At 35.8% G+C, this 25037-nt stretch overlaps 1 protein-coding gene across 1 annotated transcript in view; it reads left to right on the forward strand.

Annotated features, from left to right (window-relative positions):
* LOC149075232 (uncharacterized) overlaps positions 1-25037 on the forward strand; it is a 95553-nt gene that overhangs the window by 64948 nt on the left and 5568 nt on the right. Inside the window, exons 15-20 of the mRNA XM_089242519.1 lie at positions 6231-6475; positions 17533-17644; positions 17774-17826; positions 19731-19830; positions 20990-21137; positions 24553-24590. Of these exons, the coding sequence (XP_089098645.1) occupies positions 6231-6475; positions 17533-17644; positions 17774-17826; positions 19731-19830; positions 20990-21137; positions 24553-24590 (696 nt within the window). The remainder of the gene's footprint in view (positions 1-6230; positions 6476-17532; positions 17645-17773; positions 17827-19730; positions 19831-20989; positions 21138-24552; positions 24591-25037) is intronic.

The following is a 25037-nucleotide window of genomic DNA, read 5'->3' on the forward strand; positions in this document are numbered from 1 at the left end:
TGGTTAACTCTTGAAGCATTCACACGAGAGCAGGGTTGGGGCAACTTGCTGAATTGGATAGAATCGTGGTCAGGGCCGGACTTAGGAATTTTGCGCCCTCCCCCCCCCCTCTAAAAAATGTATGTAACTACTCCCCGATTTACGAATTTCCCAAGTTGCGAACTGAAATATTTTGGTATTCTTGGTTTTACAGCGTGCAACAAAAATTTTACAGGCAATGTGATGGAGATCAAAATCAGACTGTGTGTTGAAAGGAAAGTAATGTTGACAAAGAAGTCTTTTTTATTACTATTATATTCAGTTTCGGATTAAAGTCGGTAAAGGCAACACCTTTGTACATAAGATCTTATCTATGGGGGTGTTGGTCGAGGTTCCGAGAGCAAAAGAAAATAATGGGCCCCTTAAATTAGAAAAAAGTGTGAAGTTTAGGGTTTTTTGGGGGCCCTTTAGAACTCGGGACAACGGATGCGTGTCAAGTACGCCCGCCAATAAAAGAATAAAATCCACCTCTGATTATATTCTTTTTTATTGTATACTGGAAACAGGGCCGCAACTGGGGGGGAGTAGGTAGATCTGATGTCCCGGGTGCCAGATCCGAGAAACCCCAAATTTTATCCTTTAGCCTCTTCTTCAATATTAGAGAGAATAGCCAAAATGCATGCTTTGCTACAGCTGGCCAAACATCTGGTTGCGGCCCTCATTGGAAATATTGGAAGGGCTCAAAAAATATTGGCGAGGAAGGGGGCTACAAAATCCAATGTTTCCATTAGTATTACAAATATTAGGGGTGGGGGGAGAGGTTTGATCCCAATACAAGTTTACGCATATGCACATCGGAATTGCTCCACTAATTGCAATGGCTATCAGCGCTTTGATGTTATTGAGGTTGAACTGAAAGCTGCTTCTTTTCCCACCAAATGAAAGTTTCAGAGGAAAAAATTAAATTTTTCACAAATGTTTTCCATTTCAGAAGAAAAGGGTTCCTTTAAAAGTAAGGGTTTCTTTTCTTTCAAGAAAATTGCGGCCCGGTGCGACCGCACCTTTTGCACCTGCTTAAGTCCGGGCCTGATCGTGGTTGAAAGATAAATCACAACAGGTTATGGTGAGTGGGGAATTCTCTGATAAGACAGGCATCACTAGTGGAGTTCCTCAAGGAAGTGTTCTGGGCCCCATACTTTTTCACTTTTTATTGATAAACTCGATCAGGGTATCGATAGGATTACTAGCAAATTCGCAGATGATGTGAAGCTAATGTGGGTAATCAGGAATCAAAGTGATAGGAAGTCACTCCAGACCTACTTGAACAGGATTGGAAGCAAATGAATGGAGCATGAAGTTTAGCATTGACAAGTGCATGGTCGCTCATTTTGGTTTGAACAACCCATGTTTCTCTTAAGAGTTGAATGGTGTCACTATCCCGGATGCAATTAAGGTGACAGATTTGGGAATTCTCATTGATGAGCGGCTTAGGTTTTCTGAACATTGTTCAGCGGTGGTCAAAAAAGCGAATAGAATGCTTGGTCCCATTTTCAAAAAGATCTCTTCGCGTTCTCCTAAAGTCATTCTTCCGCTTTTTCGAGGCTTAGTTCGTCGTACACTGGTGTATCCTGTAAGGTTTTGGAGACTGTACCTACAAAAAGACATAGACTTGGTTGAAGTGGTGCAGAGAAGAGCTACGCGTGTTCTTATTGGCACATGGGGCTTGAGTTATGAAGAGAGATTCCATTTTTTGAATATGTTTACATTGGATGAACGCAGGTGTTGAGGAGGTATGATCGAAGTGTTCAAAATTTTCAACAGGATGGTTAGGATAGACCATGATTAAGTGAGAGTTAAGCATAGCTCTAATTTCTAATCGATAAATGAGTGTAGAGTATCTTTTGACTCTGCTACAGGTGCTCTACTAAGTTCGTCTGTATGTGATATTTTTGATCCTGATCTGTGTTTCACCTCGAAGTCATATTACTGCATTAGATCAAACCATCTGGTTATCTGTGGATTCATGCATTTCTTTGTATTCATGCAGACCAAAGCTTGACAGTCAGTGACGATAGTGAACTTGATCCCAATTAGGAATTGTCGTAATCTGTCCAGCGTCCAAACAATCGCCATCAATTCCAATTTACTCAAGGGATATTTAGCTGTGGTCTTCTTGCTCACACAATATACTAGATGCCACTTGCCATTTGTCCCTTTCTGCAACAGTATTCCCGCTAACCCAATTGAGCTCGCTTGACAATGGACTTCAGTTTCCACTCTTGCAGCATAATATGGGTTGGCACATCAACACATACTTCAGTTCTTCAAAAGCTCTTGTCTGTTCCTCTTTCGAAGTAAATTCTTCATTCTTTCGTGTCAATCGTGTCCTTTTCTCTTACGTCCTCGTCCCTCACGCGTAGGACCCACAATAGCAAATTTCTTACTGTGAGACTGTAGCTCATCATACAGTTCATCCTTCGAGACCACATTTGAACGTCCTGCATGTCTTCTGTTCTGGCCTCGATGATTCATCGTTGCACCATCAACTTCTTCTGGATTCATGGTCATCAACTCTATCCTCAGCTCCGACATCTTGAACACATGGCAACTCACTTGCGTGCCACACGTGCAGTGTTCTTCCACTTCCCGCAAACTCAATTTCCGGCAACATCAGATAGTTCTGTCCAACTATCAAATCATACGACTGTGCATTATCGTCGACGACCAACACATCCACAGCTGACTTTGCACCATCCACATTAAGTTTCCCAAGTGCAACTGCTGATGGCTTCACCAGATCTCCATAACCGAATAATTCTTCTGATTTTGGCACATACTTGAGCTTCATATCCTCCGCTACGGACTTCTTCAACAATGTCACACTACTTCCAGTGTCGATCAAACACGAGATGAGACGCCCATCATTGATCCTAGCATTTTTGATGCAGTTCCCTTCGTAGCAATCAGCACAACCATTTGCTGCCAAGTTCACTTTTTTCTTTGTAGTCTGATCACAGTGTTTTTGAATATGACCAGCCACACCACACAGCCGGCATGTTAAATTCTTTTTTCTTGGACAATCACGTGACACATGACCCAGGTATCCACACGAAAAACATCTGGGCTCCCAGTCTTGCCGCTTATTGTCTCTCTGATTTGGCCTGTCACGTTGTCCCTCGCCGTCACAAACAACTTCACGTAACATTCAGAAGAGATAGCCACTCGGAGAAGAAGACATTCAACTCATATCCAAAATCCTTCCAAGTCGACTTAAGACGTCGGGTGTGCTGGATAAACTTTTGATGTATCTTCTCTGTCGTCAACTTGAATCGATTCAGCAACAGTCCTTTGACGAAACCGTAGTCGTTAATCCTCTCTTTGGGTTCTCTGATCACGATTTTGGACACTTCGTAAGTCAGTAACACTAATAAGCTAGTGACCCATTGTTCCTCTGGTATTCTCTCAAGTTCGGCTTGGCACTCGAAGTACTGTAAGTACAGAGTTAAATCCCTGTTATCTGCATCGAACTTCTGTATCTTCTTCGTGAAATTACACGGTACGATATGAAGACTTTCGGTGTCATCATCGATATTTTGCGATGTCGCACATGTTATCTGAAGACGTTCCAGTTCAAACTGCCGCTGTTGCTCGGCCTCTTGTTCCTGTTGCTGGGCTTCGTCTTCTTCTTTCTGTTGCAGGGCTTCAGCTTCTTCTTTCTGTTGCAGGGCTTCGGCTTCTTCTTTCTGTTGCAGGGCTTCGGCTTCTTCTTTCTGTCGCAGGGCTTCGGCTTCTTCTTTCTGTCGCAGGGCTTTGGCTTCTTCTTTCTGTCGCAGGGCTTTGGCTTCTTTCTGTCGCAGGGCTTTGGCTTCTTTCTGTTGCAGGGCTTCGGCTTCTTCTTTCTGTCGCAGGACTTCGGCTTCTTCTTTCTGTCGCAGGACTGTGGCTTTTTCTTGACTGATTTTGATGATCTGCTCAAGGAGTCCTCCAACAAAGTCCTCTTCATACTTCTCCGACTTGGCGATGAGGCTCTTCAGATCGGCAACTCTGTCATCTGAAGATTGCTTCTCTCCCAACTCCAACGCCAGCATCTCCAAGTCTTTCTTTTGCCTCTCAACAGAAATGACATTTTCTCCTATCGCAGTCCGGTGCTATATCCTGCTTCTGAGAAATCTGTTGGCTCCCAAGGAAATGGTCGCGGCCTCAATTCAAAGTATTCCAGGCTTTTACTAACGTTTTCAAAAAACAGACTTTATTCGAACTTAGAACATTGACAAGCGTAGCCTAAATACGACTACTCTCCTCTGCCATCCCTTAATCCAATCTCTCCCAATACTACTGCCTCTCATACTTTTTAAATTTAACGTTCTTACAAATCGCTCGAGCACAAAGTCATGTTACATTTCTTCCTTTTCAGCAGCTGTTCAATAGCTTCCTACACATGTGTGGGCAAAAACTAACAACCAATGACTCAATTGTGGTTACGTGAAACTGAATAAACAATGCACAAAATATTTGCTCATAATGTGAATCATCACTCGTTAACAGATTAAAGATTCTTATTATGTGAATCATTTGTTAATCAAAGGTCCACTGTGCTACAACTATGCTGCACATATATTAAGCTCTCAAAAAATGCTGCCACTTTACCAGCAATGCACTATCATGCAGTATTTCATAGAGAAATTACCAAAATTTTGAAACATAAAGCAACTGCATAAAAGGAGGAGACAATGAAAGTGAATACTACTTGGGTCTCATGGTTCTAATGGAACAGAGAGCTGAAATGTAACCTAGACAAGAGCTAGAGAGAAGATAATCCTAACAACTAATCACAAAGTTTGACTTGGGTGGCCGCCAATCGGAGCCCGTCATATCTAGCCAAAACAGCCAGTACTGCTGGACTGCTTTTTTCTCAGCCCAATATATCAAGGAAATTCATATTTTCCTGGACATTATACTGAGGTGAACGCAAAGAAAAGTCATCTGGTCTTTACTGGGACTCAAACCCAGGCCCTCTTGCATATGGGGCAAGCATGCTACCATCAACACCACTGGAAACATGACCTTTCCTTCCTTATTTCATGCACTGTTACATGAGGTACTGAAGTAGAGGCATTAGTAGCCTCTCTCCTAACTTCAGGAAATCACCCCGAAGTGGAACAGTAGAGATGAACGTCGGAAGCACATCATTGTATTCCACCATAGCAACCCAGTTAAAAATGTACTGTGGGACAAGGATTATGTGATATACAAAGCAACAATCCAGTAAGTACAATGATGAAGAACTATTAAGTAAATGGAACTGCAACTCTAAAAAGCCATTCAAGTACCATCATCAAGTAAAAAAAATCTCACTGGATTAATTTCTCTCTTACAAATCTGAAGACCAGAAACAAGCAAATAAACGACATCATAAGCACAGTTTAGCACATACTCGTACTGAACAGACAGGCTGAGATTATCGAGGCAGATGTTGCAGAGAAGACTACACAAGCTTCATACATGCCGTACGCATGTTGGTTTTTTCTGCTGGACATGATTTCACCACTATTCTATTTTTTTCTCAGCCCAATATATCAAGGAAACACATATTTTCTGAATATTATATTATTCTCTCTCTCTCTCTATCATCTCACCTGGGGGGGGGGGGGCATTTCCTGAAGTTGAGAGAGCCTACTAATGCCTCTACTTCAGCGCCTCATTGGCATGCACAAAGATCCTGGGTTTAAGTTCCGGCAAAGACCAGATGAATTTTCTTTTCAAGTTCACCTCAGCATTATATCCAGACAATATGTTTCCTTGAACTAGCACCACTCTTTTGCATCCACTGTAATATATAAGGAACACCCCTGCATGATCACTCTTGTTGTAGAGACTCTGATTAGCAAATCTTTAAGTATTCCTGCCACAGGAAGCTGAGTATATTTCATACACGAATAAATGTTAATGTTTGTGCTCACTGCTGTGATACTTATGTTGAGAAATACTATACACACACTTACATACATAGAAAAATATGTTGTATATGCCCCTGATTTTGATTACTGTTGTTTCAATGATACTTTTCCTTCATAGAGATCTATAAAAAATGTGCCTAATAATTAATTCTGAATACTGTAAAGTATATAATTGACAATGATAATGTAATGTAGTGTTTAAATTTATTAATGTACTGAAAAAAATTATGATACAGTGAAAGTTTTGCTTGACACCATTATAGAAAATAATTATCTTTTTTGTGTATCTTCTAGATCATTAGTCAGGTACGTGCTACAGAGGAAGCACGTAAAGAGCTTGAGAAAACTAAAGATAATTTAATAAATGACAAAGTTGCACAAGAGACCACAATTAAAGATAGAGAGGCCAAACTAGAGTTCCTACAAAAAGAAGTTATGAGAATGCAGAGTGAGTTTTTAATTCACAAGGAGGAGCTCCAACAGAAGCTTGATGTTTCACAGATGGAGCTTGAAGCTATGAAAGAGTTTAAAACTGAACTGTAAGTTGTATTCTCTTTATCAAATTACTGTTTCCCCCCACATTATTAAGAAGTCATCAACGAATAAGGCAAATACACAAAAAGTGCAAAAACTTTAATGTATTTCTACACCAATGGGTGTCATCTTCAGAGGAAAAATATTTAACCACTAATCATGCTGACCGAGTATCCCACTTGGGTTGCATACCAAATCTAAACTCTCAGTGGAAAAAGTATTTCTGTTCACTTCAAATGTCGTGGTCAGAATGAAGCAGAGAGCCTGCATGTGATATTAGTGCAGTGTCCCATTAGACGCTAAATGGTGCTACCCAATTGGTCTATTAAAATTTTCTTAGAATTCTCACTCGAAATGAATGTACATTTTTGAAAGCCCGAATATATGTGCCTTCGTAGAAATCTAAGTCAATATATATTCTGGTTGGCCGGTCTAAGCCAACATATATAAGAAGGCACATGTGTTCAATTTGGGCCTTCAAAAATATACTAGTAAACAATAAATCTACACCAAAGATCGCAACGCCATGGCTTCAAAAAATTCACTTCAAGCGGGAATTCTAGGAAAATTTGAATAGACCAATTGGGTAGCACCATTTCGTAAGCATCCAATCAGGACACTGCATTGGTATCACACGCAAGCTCTCAGCTTCATTCTCACCACAACGTCTGACATACTTTTTCCGCTGAGCAACCTAGAGTTAAGATTTGGTATGCAACCTAAGTGGGATACTGAATCAGCGTGATTAATGGTTAAATATTTCCCCTCTAAAGATGACACCCATTGGTGTCGAAATACATTAGGATTTTTGTATTTTTCATGTATTTGCCTTATTTGTTGGTGACTTCTTAATATTCTTGGGCAAAGTTGATCAACTCTTCTCCCATTTAGCCAGCATACCAAGACTACTTGTATTTTCTGGTATGCTGAGAAATTAGAATCAAAGATTCCGGGTAATTCATGAATATCTACACCAAGGTATCTTAACCTACATATTTTAAAATGCTTATTTAATATTCCTAAATTTTAAAATGTTTGGTTTTGTAATTTTGTGAAACCAGTCACTGATACTTTTACAAGCAGGACAACAGGATCTGAGCTAACTCACAAATTCTTTAATTACTTTTTCATAAGTTCTAAATTTTCATCAATTCTAGAATTATTTCTCTTATTAATTTTTGTGATTATTTCTTTCATTAGTTCTCACAATATTTTCAGAAATTATAGCCACAGAATAATTATAATTATAACCGGAATATTTATAATTATAACAGCAGAATATTTTAATTACAATAATAATTATAACAGCCATGGAATGAAGCACACACACACATTTCTTAGTAGCTCTGATTTTTTTTTCTTCTCATTTAGGTACTTATTTAATTTTGAAGTTATTGTTAATTTTTCAAATTAACTAGGCCATGAATATGTATTTTAACCTTCATTAATATTAAAATTGCAAAAAAGGGAAATGTAATTATGAGAAAAATGGAAAGTTAAATTATAAGCAATATATATATATTTTTTAATTTGTGTATAGTGATGTACAGCAATTGAAATCGATGAAACTGCACTGAATTGATGACGATATGGATATATATTGCAAGATTTGTAAAGGACAAATTTTCAACCTCGTGGAAGTTTTCAGGTGCTGTGAGTGTGAAAATCTATACCATCTGATGTATATTGGCGTCTCTGAAGCGATCTTCAGAAAAAGGAAGGACAAACAAACCTGGAATTGTGAATCATGCATAGTCATTGGGAAATCAAGAACAAAAAATCGTGGAGATGATCAGATCCGAGATGAAAAAAATTACATCTGAGATCACAATGAAACTAACATTTGAATGTAAAGAACTTTTTTTTTTTTTTACAAATGTGATCAGCACGTATTCCCAAGAGATCGTATGATCTGTCCAGGGAATTTGTTAGTGTTAGTAGACATCCATGCCCGACCCGGGATTCGAACCTAGACCTGCACAGTTCAGAAGCTAGCTCCCTAACCACTAGACTGCCAGGCGGCAAAAAAAAAAAAAAGCTGAGATTTCCGACCTAAGAAAATCATAGGAATTTAGCGACAATCAATAAAGGATTTGAAAACTGAATTGGAGGAGATGAAAGATAAGCTGAAGGAAATAAAAAATGCCAACTACAGACTGCAAAAGGAAAATCAATCGTTGACACAAAAAGTTGAGAATGCTTACACAATGCTGGATGACATGGAATTACAATCGAAGTCATTGAACGTCGAAATACAGGTAATGCCAGAAGACAAGGGGGAGAACCTCCAAAATTTAGTTTCTAAAATCGGGTCCCTACTAGAGGTATATTACCCTGAAGAAATTGTTAAGATGCATCGTGTAAATTCGGTCAACAAGAACAAAGCTGGTCCTATCATTGGGAAATTCCGTTATTCCTCAATCAAAGACAAATGGATTCAAGCTGCAAAAATTTGTAAGGGTTTGTTGGGTAGTGAACTAGACGATAAGTACCCTTCCACAACGCTGTTTGTGAACGAATATTTTACAAAAAAATAAAGAATCTGTTTTATGAAGTGAGACAATTTAAAAAAGCCAAATCATACAGCTACTCTTGGATTAGGAATGGAAAAATACTATTGCGAAAAGGTGACTGTGATAGAGTACATCACATTAGAAATATCAAAGATCTGGACAAAATATACAATAAAAGCAGTGAATCATTAAGTGAATAAATACGAGGTAGGTCCGACGTCACCTTACATTGATTCAATTGATATTTTAAATGAATTTTCAAATGAAAGTAAAATTAATATTATACATGTAAATATCAGAAGTATGCATGAAAATTTCAATCAGTTGATGATATATTAAAAAAAATAAATTACTCATTCGATTATATTTTATTAAGTGAAATTTAGATAAAAAATGATGAAATAGATTACATTACAGATATAATACCCAGGTATTTGTGGGGATTATATTATTTGTGAGACAAGAACTAGGAATAAATCCGGAGAAGTAATAGCATACATAAAAAAAGCTCATGCTGTACAAAAATTTGATTTGCATATGACTACAGCGGAAATAACTCGTTCATATGATTTTAATCTCGATTTGTGTATAATACTGATTTATAGAGCACATGATTTCCAACCAGTGCAATTCGTAATCAAATTTGAATCAATTATTAGCAATATAAAAAAACAAAATGTCATTTGTATGGGAGATTTCAATATTGATATCTTAAAAATAAACTATGAAAACAGGCATGATGGTGAAAAATGGATTTTTGTGTTATACTGATATGCCTACCCAATCAACATTGTGCATTGATCATATATATATAAGAAATGCAAAATTATACTGGCAGTATGAAACTGCAATAGCCAAAATTCATATAACTGATCACTGGCCATTACTTTTAAATGGTTATAATGCTGAAAAAACAAAAATTACAAAATCTGAAACTCATGAGCAGAACAACATTGATAGGGTTGATTATTTAAACTTTTAGACCTGCATAAAAAATTATAAAGTGAATGAAAATGTTTTCTCGGAGAAAAATGTGAATATATTGTACAAAATATTTATTGATATCATCTACAAACACCGCTGTTTCTGGATGAAAAGTATTAAAAATTAAAAAAATTAAAAGAAAAATGAATGGATAACGGTTGAACTGAAAAAAATGATTGATATTAAAGAGAAATTATATTAAAAATTCAAGCGAAACGCACATAATCAAAAAACCAGGTTAGAATACAAAAATTATGGAAAAATGCTGAAAAAAAAGATTAGGTGTAATAAAGAGGAATATTTTTACAATAAATTTAATGCTTGTGGAAACTATACAAAAAAGCAATGGAAAATCATTAATAACCTAATAAATAAAAATGAGAAAATAATAAAGATACCCACTGATGAAGATCTCGGTATTTTGGTAGAAAAATTAATGACTATTTTTTCAATGTAGTCAGAAATGAATCAAATGAGACAAATACTGATAATGATCATTGCCCAATACAAACATCTCGTAACCCAATTAATTCTATGGTTTTTACTCCAGTAGAAGAAAAATGTTAAATATATAATTATGAAATTAAATAATAACAACGCAATTGGATACGATGGCATTAATCCTGGAATGTTAAAAATAGTTTGTAAACATCATCTGCGGTTCATATCACATATAATCAATACTTCAATTTCAAGGTACTTTTATTGAAAAACTTAAATATGCCATTGCATTGAAAAATATTATATATCCCCTAAATTTCTCCATACTATTTATTTCGCATGGATTTTACCAGTCATTCAATATGGTATATCGGTATGGGGCGGTGATTATGACTCAAATCTAAATATAATAAGAAACACTCTGAGAAAAGTTGTGAATAATATATCTGAAAAAATAAATATAATCCAAGGTAGTCACAATGATTATAGATTTGACATCAATAAACTATCTTTACAAAATATTATTCTTTATACAGAAAAATCCTGATTGGTTCCAAATTAAACACCAACAGAGACAAACAAGATGACACGGAATTCAATACACCATACCTAAACCAAACAAAAGCAATTCATATACATAGCACCTAAGGAATATAATGGAATAAATGACGAAATAAAAACGGAAAAATCACTACACAAATTTAAAAAAACTACTCATAAACAAAATCAACACAATTGAATAATAACTCCTTATACACACATCTTTTTTTCTCTCTTTACGAATGTAATGTGAGGACTGAATATTATATCTCAATTATATACACCATTGGCCTGTTGTCAGCCCCAATATATACAGTCGGCCCCCGTATTCGCGGGGGTTATGTTCCGGAGATGACCGCGAATACGGAAATCTGCGAATAACCGAAACCAAAGGTTTTTTTGTATATATCGTTTAGTGAACATCATGAGAGAGAGCAGGGTGACGCAGAGGTAAAAAAGAATGTCAAAGAGGGTACAGCGATTGTTGGTGATGTTTTCTGAAAGAACATTGTGATTTATGTTCGCTATTTTTTCTTCTTTACATCATCAAGTATGTTCACAAGGCTTCCTCTACTAATTTTTCTGCATGTGAAGAACGTAAAATAGAGGGATCTATGTTATGAAAATAATCTATTGCTGATTTGAGCTTGCGAAGCCCTTCCGCTATGTTACTTGCAACGTATGTCTTTATCTGCCAATGAACAAAACAGTTTCGAACAACTATTTATTTCTATTATTACAAATTAAAACATTAGTTAAGACATCAATTTAAGGGCAAACCCTTCACTAGTAGGAAAATCGCAAAGTATACTTATAGTGAAACGACTAGGGCAGAAGTGACACTCAGCTATGGTCTTAAAGAAACGATGCTCGACCACAGATGTCAGTAGAATCACACAGAGTTCGGCGACGAACCCAAGGCGTCGACGAGGCGGCGGAATCGGATCACAGACGTCGACGAGGCGGCGGAATCGGATCACAGACGTCGACTGAACCACACTTGGTCTTCACCGATCAAGCAGTAGAAGTCAGATGACGGATATTGTGACGAACCCAGAGCGTAGATGAGGCGATGTTATATCCCAAACACCGGTAGAACCACACAAGGTATTCGGCAATCAAGTGATGGAGTCCAGTTAACGGATATCTCGACGAACCCAGGGCGTTGACGAAGAGGCGTCGTTAGATCGCGGACATTGGCGTGCTACACGTGGATTTCTGTGTTCAAGCGGTGGAGTCCGATGGTGGACGTCGTGACGAAAGGGTAGCATCAGATTGCAGCGTCATACGAGGAATCTATCAGATCACTGCTATTGACCATGCCAGCCAACGCCAGATCGCAGTCGGCAAGATCTACGAAGGCATTAAGATCGAGAACGGACACCAGCAGACATCCCTGAACGGCATTCTTGGAGAGCAACTGACGGGAACTTGCGTGACGGGAACATTGGACCAGCCGAGTTGTTCGGATGATTAGCGATTCTAGCGCTATATGACTGAAGGCCGATTTGAAGCACGGACGTGATTATATATAGCTCCCAAATCACTAAGCATGCAAATGAGGAGTAACGCACATGCGCCCCCATCGACATCGGCGTTCCAAGCGGCAAGTTCGGAAACCTGTTTCCCTTTCTTCCTAAAACAGTTCGTGACACATCGGCACCGAAAACGTCCGTAAGTAACAAGTTTGTTTAGTTGACAGGAAATAATTATAAACATAATATATATAATAGACATGACATAACACAAACTCAATAATAAAACATTACACAAACTCAATAATAAAACATAACACAAACTCAATAATAAAACATAACACATGCACTACCATAACATCAGGGGTAAAGGTCAGGCGAGCGTCAACAAGGCTATGTTACATACTTTTGGTTGAACTTGTCTTCTACTTATTTATCTTGATCTTCATCTGGTACCGCTTCAGTTTCAGGACCAGTCAGCTGCATTAATTCCTCCTCGGTCAATCCGGTATCAAAAGAACTTTGAATAGCATGTATTCACTCTCAAGGTATCTCCTGACTTCCGGAACAAAACAGTTTAAACCAATCCAAGAAAAGTGTTTTCATAGTCCAAGCCTTTTTATTGTCCGTCCAAAATACTGGGAGCTTTGGCTTGTCCTTCCCTTCAATGCTCATGGATTCGCAGATTTGAAAATGATGGTGGGCTTTATCATGTACCCATGTGCATTTTCGCAAAACAACATAGTAAGTCTATCTCTACTTGCCTTAAAACCAGGAGCTCTCTTTTTTTCTCTTCTTTTAACTTCTCTCTTTTTTAACTTCTTTGCGGCGTTTTCTTCCAAAATAATATAGTTTTGCTAGCGTTAAACACTTGCTGATGTGCATAACCCTTCTCTTCTATAATTTTCTAGCTGTCTCCTGGTCGGCAGAGGCTTGATCGCAAGTAATTTTTGTATTGCGTGATCCGAATTGTTTCTTAAACCTATGAAACAACCTTTACTTGCATAAAATTCTGATGAAATAGATGTTTCACCAGCCTTTTACTTACGTGAGTGAATGAAGAGTAAAAGTTTTTGCCTTTTCTGTTATAATACAATCAATTGGAATACCTTTTTGTATCAGTCTTGTACCCACAAAAAACAGCATTTTCTGTACGAGAAACACGTGGATCCCGTAGGCGCTGCAAAGTTTTGACTGCCACTGGTGCAGCTACAGCCACGGCTGAATGAATTTCAGATTCCTTTTTCTTGATGTATTTCACCGTAGATTCCGTAATGGCGGACCACAGCAGGTATTGACTTACTTTCACCAAGCATAGTTTTCGTCAATATATCCAATTTTTCTTATCAAGTTTTCACTTTTATTAGTTTTTTCAAAGCATTATCAGTAGCATTAGAAGAGTGGTCCATCCTAAACAAACACAGCTCAAATTTTGTAAACAAAAAAGTGAATGACGATCGCTGAGTGTTGTCAAAAAAAAAATTCCAATAAAGGAAAAAAAAATCGCGAATATGGAAACCGCGAATACACGGGGGGGGGGGGGGGCGACTGTACTACAATATGCCCTGGACGGATTATGTAATCCCTTGGGCTAATATATAAATGGTAATGTATATGATTTTTGTATATTGCGTCTGTATTATATGTGTTTTTTGTTTTTGTGTGTACTAATTATTATATGTTGTACATATGTGTGTATAATAAATTTCAATTTCAATTCTTGCATTATCTTTCACTAAGGAAATGTTTTCATTTATTCTGGAATTATGTCTTTAATCAACTTCAAATTTCCATTAGTTTTTGTTTGGGATGTTCATATTATTATTTTTTAAATATTTTTCAGTATTTCCGTGTATTCTGTGATAACGTTTTGTATTTTTTTATTCCGACCCCCCTCCCCCCAAAAAAAAATTAAATCATGGATCAAGAGAGCCCAAAAAATGTCTGGGTCCCAGTTAAGATGCCTATGAAACCAGTGATGCAGTAACATATGAATTTCTAACCAGATTGTATGTTAATTTGTGCAACACATCTCTGAAGTCTGTTTGACCCATAGGTTGAAACCCCTTTATAATCTATTGAATCCTAAGAATGTATTGAATTGGCTGATATATCGAGCGCTGTTGTCTTCTTGGGGGGGGGGAGATTTGCAACGTTCGAGACGTTTTTCATTGCCGAAAGTTGCCCTTACGTGTGATTCTGTGGGTGGGAACGAATCAAGTAGGAGCGAATATTAGTGAGAGTCTCTGTCAGAGTACCAAGATTTACTATTATCCGCTAGGGAGGGGGGTTCAGATGTGGCAGTGATTCCAGTGCTGCCAAGGGGTAGTAGGGGGTATAGGAATAGGATCCACCAATTCAATATAGGCCTGAAAGACATTTGCTCCTCACTTGGGGTCAGGTTCTTGGAGGTAAATTCACACCCACATTCACCGATAGGTGGCTTCGTTCGGATGGGATCCATCTGAATAAGACGGGGGTCTGGGAGGTTTATACAATAGTCTTAGGTCAGATTTTTTACTCCCAGACCACGTAGTCTGGAATGCGGATTAGTTAATGATAATCACAACAGTACTGACGGGGAATTACCCACCTCTGACTTGGATGGCTTCTCGATTGACACTAAATCACCGGGCAAATTAAAATGTGTGTTAATAAATGCCAGGAGCTTGGGTAATAAGAAAGATTTTTTAGAAACTATGGTAGTTGTGGAGGCCCTGGATCTTATAGCCATTACAGAATCTTGGGCAAACGATAGGGATGAATCTTTTTTACACATTTCGGGATACGATACTTTTATGAGAAATAGATCTGATAGGAAAGGGGGTGGAGTGTTGATATACATGAAATCATGTTTAAAGGCTAGAGATTGTAACGTGCAGAGAAGTGATATTGAAACTATATGGGTTGAGCTTGAGAACAAAAGACGTCATAAACTTATTGTTGGGGTTTGTTACAATCCACCGAATAGGGATCCAAACTACATTGCTAAATTGCATGATGAAATTTCCTACATGTGTAAGCATAAGAGGGTTCTCATACTAGGGGATTTCAATTACCCAGGTATTGATTGGGGGAATCTTTCATCTAGAGATCAGTATAAAAGAGACTTTCTTAAGTTGGTACTCGAAAATTTTTTGTATCAGCATGTATCAGAAGCCACTAGAGAAGTACTGCTATTTTGGATTTAGTTCTTACTAGTTCTGACAATCTTGTTAAACATGTTTCAGGGGGGGGGGGGAAGAGTTTTCTTCCAGTGATCATCGTATAGTCAGATTTCACTGTAACTTTTCCTCGGGTAAGGTCGATAACAAAAGACTGGTTCCTTGTTTTCGAAGAACTAACTTTGATGTTTTGAGAGAAAGGTTAGCTGAAGTTTTCAAAGACTGGTTGGAATCAGTCAGGGTGGTAAGTCAATGGGAAGAATTTAGTACAAAGCTATCATCCGTTTTGCTCGCAGATGATGTGAAGCTAATGTGGGTAATCGGGAATCAAAGTGATAGGGAGTTGCTCCAGACCAACTTAAACAGGATTGCAGCATGGGCAAATGAATGGAGCATGACGTTTAGCGTTGATAAGTGCATGGTCGCTCATTTTGGTTCGAACAACCCATGGTTCTTTTACAAGTTGAATGGTTTCACTATCCCGGATGGAACTAGGGCCACCGATTTGGGAATTCTTATTGACGAGCGGCTTAGGTTTTCTGAACATTGTTCAGCGGTGGTCAAAAAAGCTAATAGAATACTTGGTCTCATTTTCAAAAAGGTTCTCTTCACGTTCTCCTAAAGTCATTCTTCTGCTTTTTCGAGGCTTAGTTCGTCCTGGACTGGAGTATGCTGTAAGGTTTTGGAGACCATATCTACAGAGGGACATAGACTTGGTTGAAGGGGTGCAGAGAAGAGCTACGCGTGTCCTTATTGGCACACGGGGCTTGAGTTATGATGAGAGACTTCATTTTTTGAATATGTTTATATTGGATGAACGCAGGTGTCGAGGAGATATGATCGAAGTGTTCAAAATTTTCAATGGGATGGATAGGATGGACCATGAAATTTTAGTACACCGCCAATTGACTGCTTTTACAAGGGGACACCAGTATTGGTTGGTGAGGGACAATGCAAGGTTATGGTGTCGTAGGGAATTTTTCTCTAATAGGGTTGTTAATTAATAGAAAGCTTACCCCCAGAGGTAGTAATTGACATGTTTAAAAAGAAATACGATAAACATGTTGGGGTGAATCGAGGAGCTGTCCATACTTAGAATAAGACAACCATAAGTATTCTTTATGGTCGTTGTATAATATTTTATCACGTGTATATATTGTTTATAATCTTTATTAATTGCATTTTTAATTGGGTTGCTGCATTTTTGAAATATATGACATCCATATTTTTATGGGCATCTTTTTTTCATCCACCTCGTTGGGCATTTTGCCTGTTGTAGCATTGTATTTGTATATGAATCTTCCCTGTTCCCTACATTTGAGAATTTTTTCTTTTTTACGAACTACATTGAAGTGTTTCGAGCTTCATGCTTCATGTTGCCAGAAATCTTCGTTTTTATTAAAAATGTCAGATGCTAAGAGTATGCGTTCACATAGATTAGGTGAGTTAAATGGAAACATGATTTGTATTCCATGAGCATGTTTATGAAATCCGAACAAGAGAGATGTAAAGAATTGCACTGCGAAACATGTAATTCAGAAGTGACCACGTTTCTTCAATCTCCGAGCATGCCAGAAAACATGTAAAGGTATCTGTATTTATATTAGGTTGGTGATAATTGAATTAGAGCAATAAATAAAAATCAATTTTCATTATTATTAAAATCATGAGCAAAGTCAGTAAAAAACCATTATTTCATCCTGATTCGCTTATTTATTTGTTTCTTAAACTGAGATCAGTCTTTTATTTTGAATGTGCTCTGTAATCCTCATCAAACCTTGCTTTTTATGACATGCCGGGAATAGACCAGGCATTGGTTCCATTGGTGGTTTGAAATTGCTTCATTTCATTGGTTTATTTTTAATGAGTCCACAACTTGTTTTGTATTAATGATTCAACTTTTTGTAATTTGTATGTCTGAAATGACTTTTATTTTTAATTTTAGCGAAGTTCAACATGGAGTACTGGAAGAACTACAACTACAACTACATGAATCTGAAAATGAACGGACACAATCACAATCATTATTGCAGAATATTGCGAATGAGAAAAAACTGGTAATTTTTTTTCTCTTTTATGTGAAAAAAATTATTCTCATTGTTAGTATTTAAATTTGCAAGTTAAAAAATGTTTATGACTTTTATGATTCTTCTTTTTCAATACACTTTATCTTGTTGTACTTTCAGCTTGAAGATAAACTGAATTCTCTTCAAGATCAACTTCAGAAACAAATAGAAAGGTAGAATATAAGTTCACATATTTATAAACCCATGAAATTGTAATTCTAATGTATAATTTATTACATGAAGACCCTTCTTTTGAAATTATATTTATTTTTATCTTATCAAAATTTTCTGCAATATTTTTACCTTTAGGGTTAAAATTTTCTTAAATCATCAAACCAGCCTCTTTTTTTCTACCATTTTTTTTAAAACAAAACAAAACTTCATCTCAATTAAATAATTTATATCAAGTACCGGAAACAAGTAAAACATTATTCCAAAAGAGTTAAACATATACTGCTCCAAAAATAATGAATCTATATCATGCAATTAATCATACAAATAATAACAAGATCTGATCACAGTGTCTTCATATTTTCAACTAACAGTTGTCTAGAACTTATATTACAATAATAATAAATCATTCAACAACGTAAATTCAACAATTCATTCTACAATTAAAAATACATTTGATTCTAGTGATCACATGAGAAATATGAGGGAAAATATGCTTTTGATATGAAGTCTATCTTTGTCAAGAGCTATATACTCTATACATTTGCTTTTAAAAGTGTATGTTCATCTGCATATATATTTCTTTGTTCATTAATACAAAAATTTAAAGGATGTACATACTTTATAACATAATAATACACCAGCTTCTTTCCTCATAGGTACCATTGAGGAGGAGTTTCTAGGAGTAACCTAAAATAACTAATTTTTTTAAAAACTGACAAGATCCAAGTGAAGAAATTCCAGGTTTTGATAAAATATTTTCAGCATAAACAATTGCTTCAAACTGGCAGCCTTAATTTCTCAATCTATTCCTATATTTGTTTACATCTAGAATTTTTTTTTTTTTTTTTAATAATAATGGATCCTCATGTATTCCTAAGACATCTGTGTGATCTGTTCATCTGTCCAGGGAATATAGTGTGATGCATGAAATGAATAAAAAATATTTTTATAGTATCTATTAATACTATATGGTTATAAAAAAAATATCTGATTGATTAGTCAATTAATCAATTAAAAATGTTTGATCAACCAGTTAGAAATTTTAATTGATTCCCAGCCCTAATAATACTAATAAGGATGTTTATTTTTATCTGACAAGTTTTAAATTCTCTAACTAAGCGATTAAATTAAGGTACCTGCAGTTAAAATAGTGAAGTAAAAGACATTTTAAATTTTGTTGTTAAATATGTTGAATAATCAGCAAATGAAAATCCGTTTGCATATTATGAACACTTATTGTACCTCCATCAGCTATTAACTAAAAATATAAGCAGCAAACAAACCCAACGAAAAATATTTTTTTCAAATCATTGGATGTAAGCAATCAATATTAACCGGGACTTTCTTGTTCTAAAGATTAAGGCAGTCACATCTAAGGCATACACATCTTTTCAATTCAACCTATGTTGAAGGCTGTTTTTTATTTATGTATTATAAACACTTTTTACAGCTAACTACTGTACTTTCATTGATGGACATCCCGAGAAGAATTATTTGTTATAAACCAGACTTTTATTAAAATGAACAACCTTCAGCCTCTACTTGTCAGTTATAATAAGGTTCTACTGTATCTGCATCATACAATGTGATTATATGGAGGACATGATGTCATGTTCAAGGAACTTTTTCTTTCAAACTGAGCACAACTCTGGACAAACACTAATTTTGCATAATTTAAATGTGATATGACGCAATGTTTTATGATTAATTTATAACTAAGTTGATATACTCATTTCTGCATTATAGTTTGTTTTAGCTTTTATTTTTAATGTTGTGAATATATTGGTTTTTATCTGCTATATTGTTCGCATTTGTTATTTATGTCTCTCCCCCCCCCCTCTAAAATTCAGCAGAGGAGACATGCTTGACATTAGATTAAATATGAAAATCTTCTGTTTCACAGTTATAATGGCCTAGATGAGGAAAACAAACAGAATGGAAAGGAGCTTCAAGACCTAAAAGAAACATTGAGGAAGAAAAATAATGAAATAGAAGCTGTGAAGGTATGTTTCAGTTTACCTTAAGAACACATACAATAAATGGTGTAGTGCAGTGTGCAGTGTTTCTCAACCTGGGGCCACATGACCCCTCTACTGTCCTGAGATACTCTGAGGGAGGGCACAGCTGAGAATCAAGTTGAGAGTGAGTCATTACAGGCTGCTAAGGAGGTTACAAAGCATCATGTAAAAAATCAGATATGAAGAAGTTAAGCTTCAAGTAAGGGGGGGGGGGATAGTGTGACTGCTTTCAAATAAATCAAAACTGCCCACAGAACTAGGGCTGTCTTAACACGTGCCCACTAAGGCACAGCCCAGGGCCTTGAGTGCGTAGGAGGGCCCCACTATAATGAGATTTGATATTTTTTTCTGGAATAAGTGTATGAATTTGAGCAAAAGTATTCCCAGGAAGGTGGGGCAACTGATGCTGCTAAAATGGCCCTGCATAGAAATATGGGCCAATATAGGCATGTCCTCGATATAAGTAGGGGCCCTACATTATCAGCTCTGATACCATGATTTATGAGAATAAGTAAATACTTAAGCTGCTTTTTTTGCCAGATAGTGCTGCATACAACTGCTCCCTATAAACCTTCACTGAATCAGAGGTTGACCTTACTCATGAAATTCTTTGTCAATATCAATTTGTTCAAAAAATCATTTCAATAGTAAGAAGGGTATCACTCTTTTATGGGGGTCCTGGATAAGACGGGGGGCCACGAGAAAAAAATTCAGGTCCAAAGGGGGCCATGGGCAAAAGAAAAATGCAGAAACACTGATGTAGTGCATTATATTTTTTCCTCAGTTTTTTCATAAAAATTTCTTTTATTTTGGATTGCTGTATTTTTGATATATATTGGAACTTGATTAATTACAACACTCTGGATAATTTGAAATTTTATGAAGTCCCTTTGAGTTTCCAGATTTATTTAATGGTGAAATAGCTTGTTTAATTCAATTTTTTTCTTAAATTTCTTCGGCATAGCTATAGTAGAAAAACATTTTTTCTGTAAATGTGTGATCAACAACATGTTTATTCCTCAAGATTCTATTATTATTAGTGAATGAAATTTACATAGGTGGATTATAGGCTGACATCAATCAAACATGATTGAATTTTATTTTTACAAGGTATTACTAAGGTGAATATGATTTTCTTCCTCAGCTTGAACTATGTGAAAAACAAGCAGAGCAAAGTGATGGCTTCAAAAATCAAATGAAAGCTCTCGAAGAAGAAAACAAGAGCCTTAGGCAGGAAGTCATTCAACTGAAAAACCAACCATCAGCAAATAATAATGCTAGTAGCAAAGCAGGTGAGATTCATTCACAAGAACTTGATTTATTTCATATTAAAATTCCTTTGATAATAAATGTGGAGATTGGGTCATTCTTTAACTAAATGCATCTATCTGTAAATCACTTACATTTTTTTTGGATGTATTGGTAGGGTGTGGATCACATAAAGTTGTGTTATTATATGACATGATGGGATTAAGAAAAAAATTTAAAAATGACCATCTTAGCTTACTCTGTATTTGTTTACATTACATTTTTTCATGGTATCATACATTAAAACATCACTAATATTTGTCAGTTTTGAGATTCTAATTAGTTTCCAAGTGGTAGTGCTGAAAAATAATGGTTTTTTTTTTATCACTCTGTATTCTCCCCAAGGCCCACTTTCCATATGGGTCAAATGGCTTTGGAGGTGGAGTGGGGGGGCAGCTCAAATTTAAACAATGAGTATTCATAAACAAGCCAATTACCATAGTAAACAACAATACAACAATGTCAAAAGCTAACTAGACAAAACTGCATTCATAGGCTAATAAAATATTTATTCTTAAACAATAAATGGTTAGAAAAAAAATAATAAATAAAAGTATATTATCTAGATTAAATAATTTATATGAAGTACCAAAAACAAATAAAACGTTATTCTCCAAAAGAGTTATAGATACAGTAGAACATCAATTATCCGAACATCAATTATCCGAACATCAATTTTCCGAACAACTCTGTCAACCGAACACCTTTTCAACCTAACTCATTTTCAGTTTTCTATAGTCAATGATGCTGAACACAGTTGGTATTTTCTTGGAACTTGAATCCTCTTATCTCGCAACTCGATAGCCTTGTTCTATTGTACAATAATCCGCTTCCAAACAATTATACATACCATACCTGTGAGCTATAGATGTAAATAATGGCGAACCTGGGTACGATGTTTGCAGTTACAAACAATTGACAAGCAAACAAACGCTTGAATAGGAGCAGATTTAGCTGTAGTCTTTTTTTCTCATCTACGGATTCATCTTAATCCTGTGGGTGTGCCTTAATGAAAGGGAGGCAAGGGTCTACTTGACCACAACAAAACAGTTCTTATCACGGTTTTGTCGGTGGGAGGGGGGGGGTATCTTTTCTAGCTTACTTAAAACAGATATTTTTCAATCTTTCCTTAGCTTTGCCAGTGAAAGCGGGTGAGGGTAAAATTTGCAGCTTAATACGGACTAGGTGTGGAAACCCTCAGTGATTTAAAAAAATTGTGAAAAAAAAATAATTTTGCAGCCAGTTTGAAAACAGCAGATGGACTAAAGTCTAACATAGGTTTAGAAAGTTATGCCCGTATTTTCATAGTTTTAACATAACCACTGAAGACGATTAAAATCTTCCAGATTTGAAAGAATGCTTTGATATGCTTAAGGAACTCCCTGTATTCCAATCCTGTCATGAAAGGTTGTGTCACAGTCGTTGAAAATTAGTAGTAACGATCCGGGATATAATTTTTTTGGTTGACGAAGAAATAATTACACACGAAAGTGAATGATCTAGTTGATCAGGATTGTGAAAGTGATGAAGATGAACCAACGACAGATATAATAATGCACAGTGAGGCAGAATAGTGTTTCACAAAATGTCGCATGTGGTTAGAATCGCGGCCTAACACTGATCCGCTTCAATTTTTAATGTTGAAACTTACGGGATGGGATGGCAAAATGTCAAAGCAAGTTCTGAAGCAATTAAAGATGAATTCATTTTTTTCTTTTGTGATGCACTACTTTATTTTTCATTTACTTGTCAGAATAAGTCGGTTAATTTTAATTATTTTAAGGTTTTTGTTGCTGAATTTCAATCTATTTCTTTGTGTTATCGTATTAGTTTCGAAATCGATTTTCCAAACGTTTCACTTTTCCGAACACCCTTTGGTCCCGATGTGTTCGGATAATCAATGTTCTACTGTATACTGCTCCAAAAATAATTAATCTATATCATGCAATCAATCATACAGATAATAACACAAGACCCAATAACAATATCTTTATATTTTCAATGAACACCAGTCTAGAATCTATATTATAACATTAATGCATTATACAACAGCGCAAATGTAACAATTCATCTGTATGTATGTATGTTTTCTTTGTTTCAGTTACACAAATTTAAAAAGATATCTGCTTTGCGAAACACTAACCAACCTGTACAATCCACAATAATAAGGCTGTTGCTGAATTAATATCACTGAGTATAACCATTATATATCTATATTTGTATCAGGATGAAGAATTCAAAGCACTAAAATTAAATGTGTCATGTATATGTAAAATTAGAGTGTGCATTGTGTTGTAGAGAAACACCAACTATTCCAACAGTTGCTGTGATTTTAGTTTAAAAATATTAGTATAAATCATAAGTGTATTAGTATATTTTACCATAAGTTAAGTAATAAAAGCTCAAAAAGGTAAAAATTTTTATTTTTTTTATTTTTTTAATCTACAGACTTTGCTAAAATTGTCATTTTAATTCATATTTTCATAAATGTTGTATTATTTTAAATTTATATGATTTCCACAGTATTGGCAAATTAAAACTGATGGCACTTCACTTGAGTTGTCACTCTACTTAAGCCGTCATAATTTCTCGATAACTTGAGTGATGACTTAACAAGGTTTTACTGTATATAGGATATAGATATGATGTTCAATGGGATAGATAGGTTGGACCATGAACTTTTAGTACACAGCCAATCGACTGCTTTTACAAGAGGACACCAGTATCGATTAGTAAGGGACAATGCAAAGTTATGGTGTCGCAGGGGTTTTTTCTCTAATAGGATTGTTAATAAATGGAATAGCTTACCCTCGGAGGTAGTAAATTGTAACACAATTGACACGTTTAAAAAGAAATACGATAAGCATGTTGGGGTAAATCGAGAAGCTATCCATTCTTAGAATAAGACAACCATAATATTGTTTATGGGCATTGTATTTTATATCATGTGTATATATTGTTTATAATTTTTGTTAATTGCACTTATAATTGGGTTGCTGTATTTTTTAAATATATGACATCCATATTTTTATGGGCATCTTTTTCTCAGCCACCTCTTTGGGCATTTTGCCTGTTGTGGCATTGTATTTGTATATATGTGTTTGTATATTGTAAACATGCCTGTATATGTGCCTATCTTTGTATTTGTGTATTGCAATAAAAAAAAGAAAAACCAACAAGCAGAGGATAGTCCATAAAACGAAGCTGTAAGGAAAAATACATTTTTATTCACATCAAAATTTCTGCTGTATTTTATTTGTTTTTATTACTTAAGTTTTACAACTAAGCTTTTTTTGGAAAGTTTTATCTGATCAACACTTGATAAACTTTCTCACAGATTTTTTCTTGTGAAGAAAATTGATTACTAAATGTTATATTTTAATATTGTTATTTCTCTAGAAGATGACCAGGATGAGAAAGAAACTCTACTTAGTCAAGTAAGCTAATTTTATGGACCAATCTTTGCAGCTTATATGTTGGTTTTGATAGTTTGAATGAAATATAGTTTGCATAAGTGTGTTTCCATGTAAACATAACCATGTTAAATACGTGCGCCTTCATCCTGCTGGTGACACAAAACAAATAACCAATGAAAAAAGCAGCAATTTATGATGCCAGTAAATCCAGAGTGAGACTAACGACAAAAAATGTCCTGCTCTTGCTTTCTACTGTCTTCCCCTCTTTTAGACGTCTTGTATGTCTCAGATAATGTCTTTTTTTTCACTCACTTTGGGGGTGAGGGTACAAGGAATTTCTTCCAGAGACATTTTGAGTATTTTTTAAACATAATTTACTTTTCTTTATTCAACAACATAGAAGAAGATTCCATGCTAAAGGCTGAGAATCACTCTGTATGCATTTGAAAAGTTATCAAACTGTATTTT

Source organism: Pholcus phalangioides, unplaced genomic scaffold (assembly GCF_987345545.1).
Source record: "Pholcus phalangioides strain wild (caught in Gottingen) unplaced genomic scaffold, Ppha-v1.0 ptg000015l_1, whole genome shotgun sequence".
In the NCBI taxonomy this organism is placed as follows: domain Eukaryota; kingdom Metazoa; phylum Arthropoda; class Arachnida; order Araneae; family Pholcidae; genus Pholcus; species Pholcus phalangioides.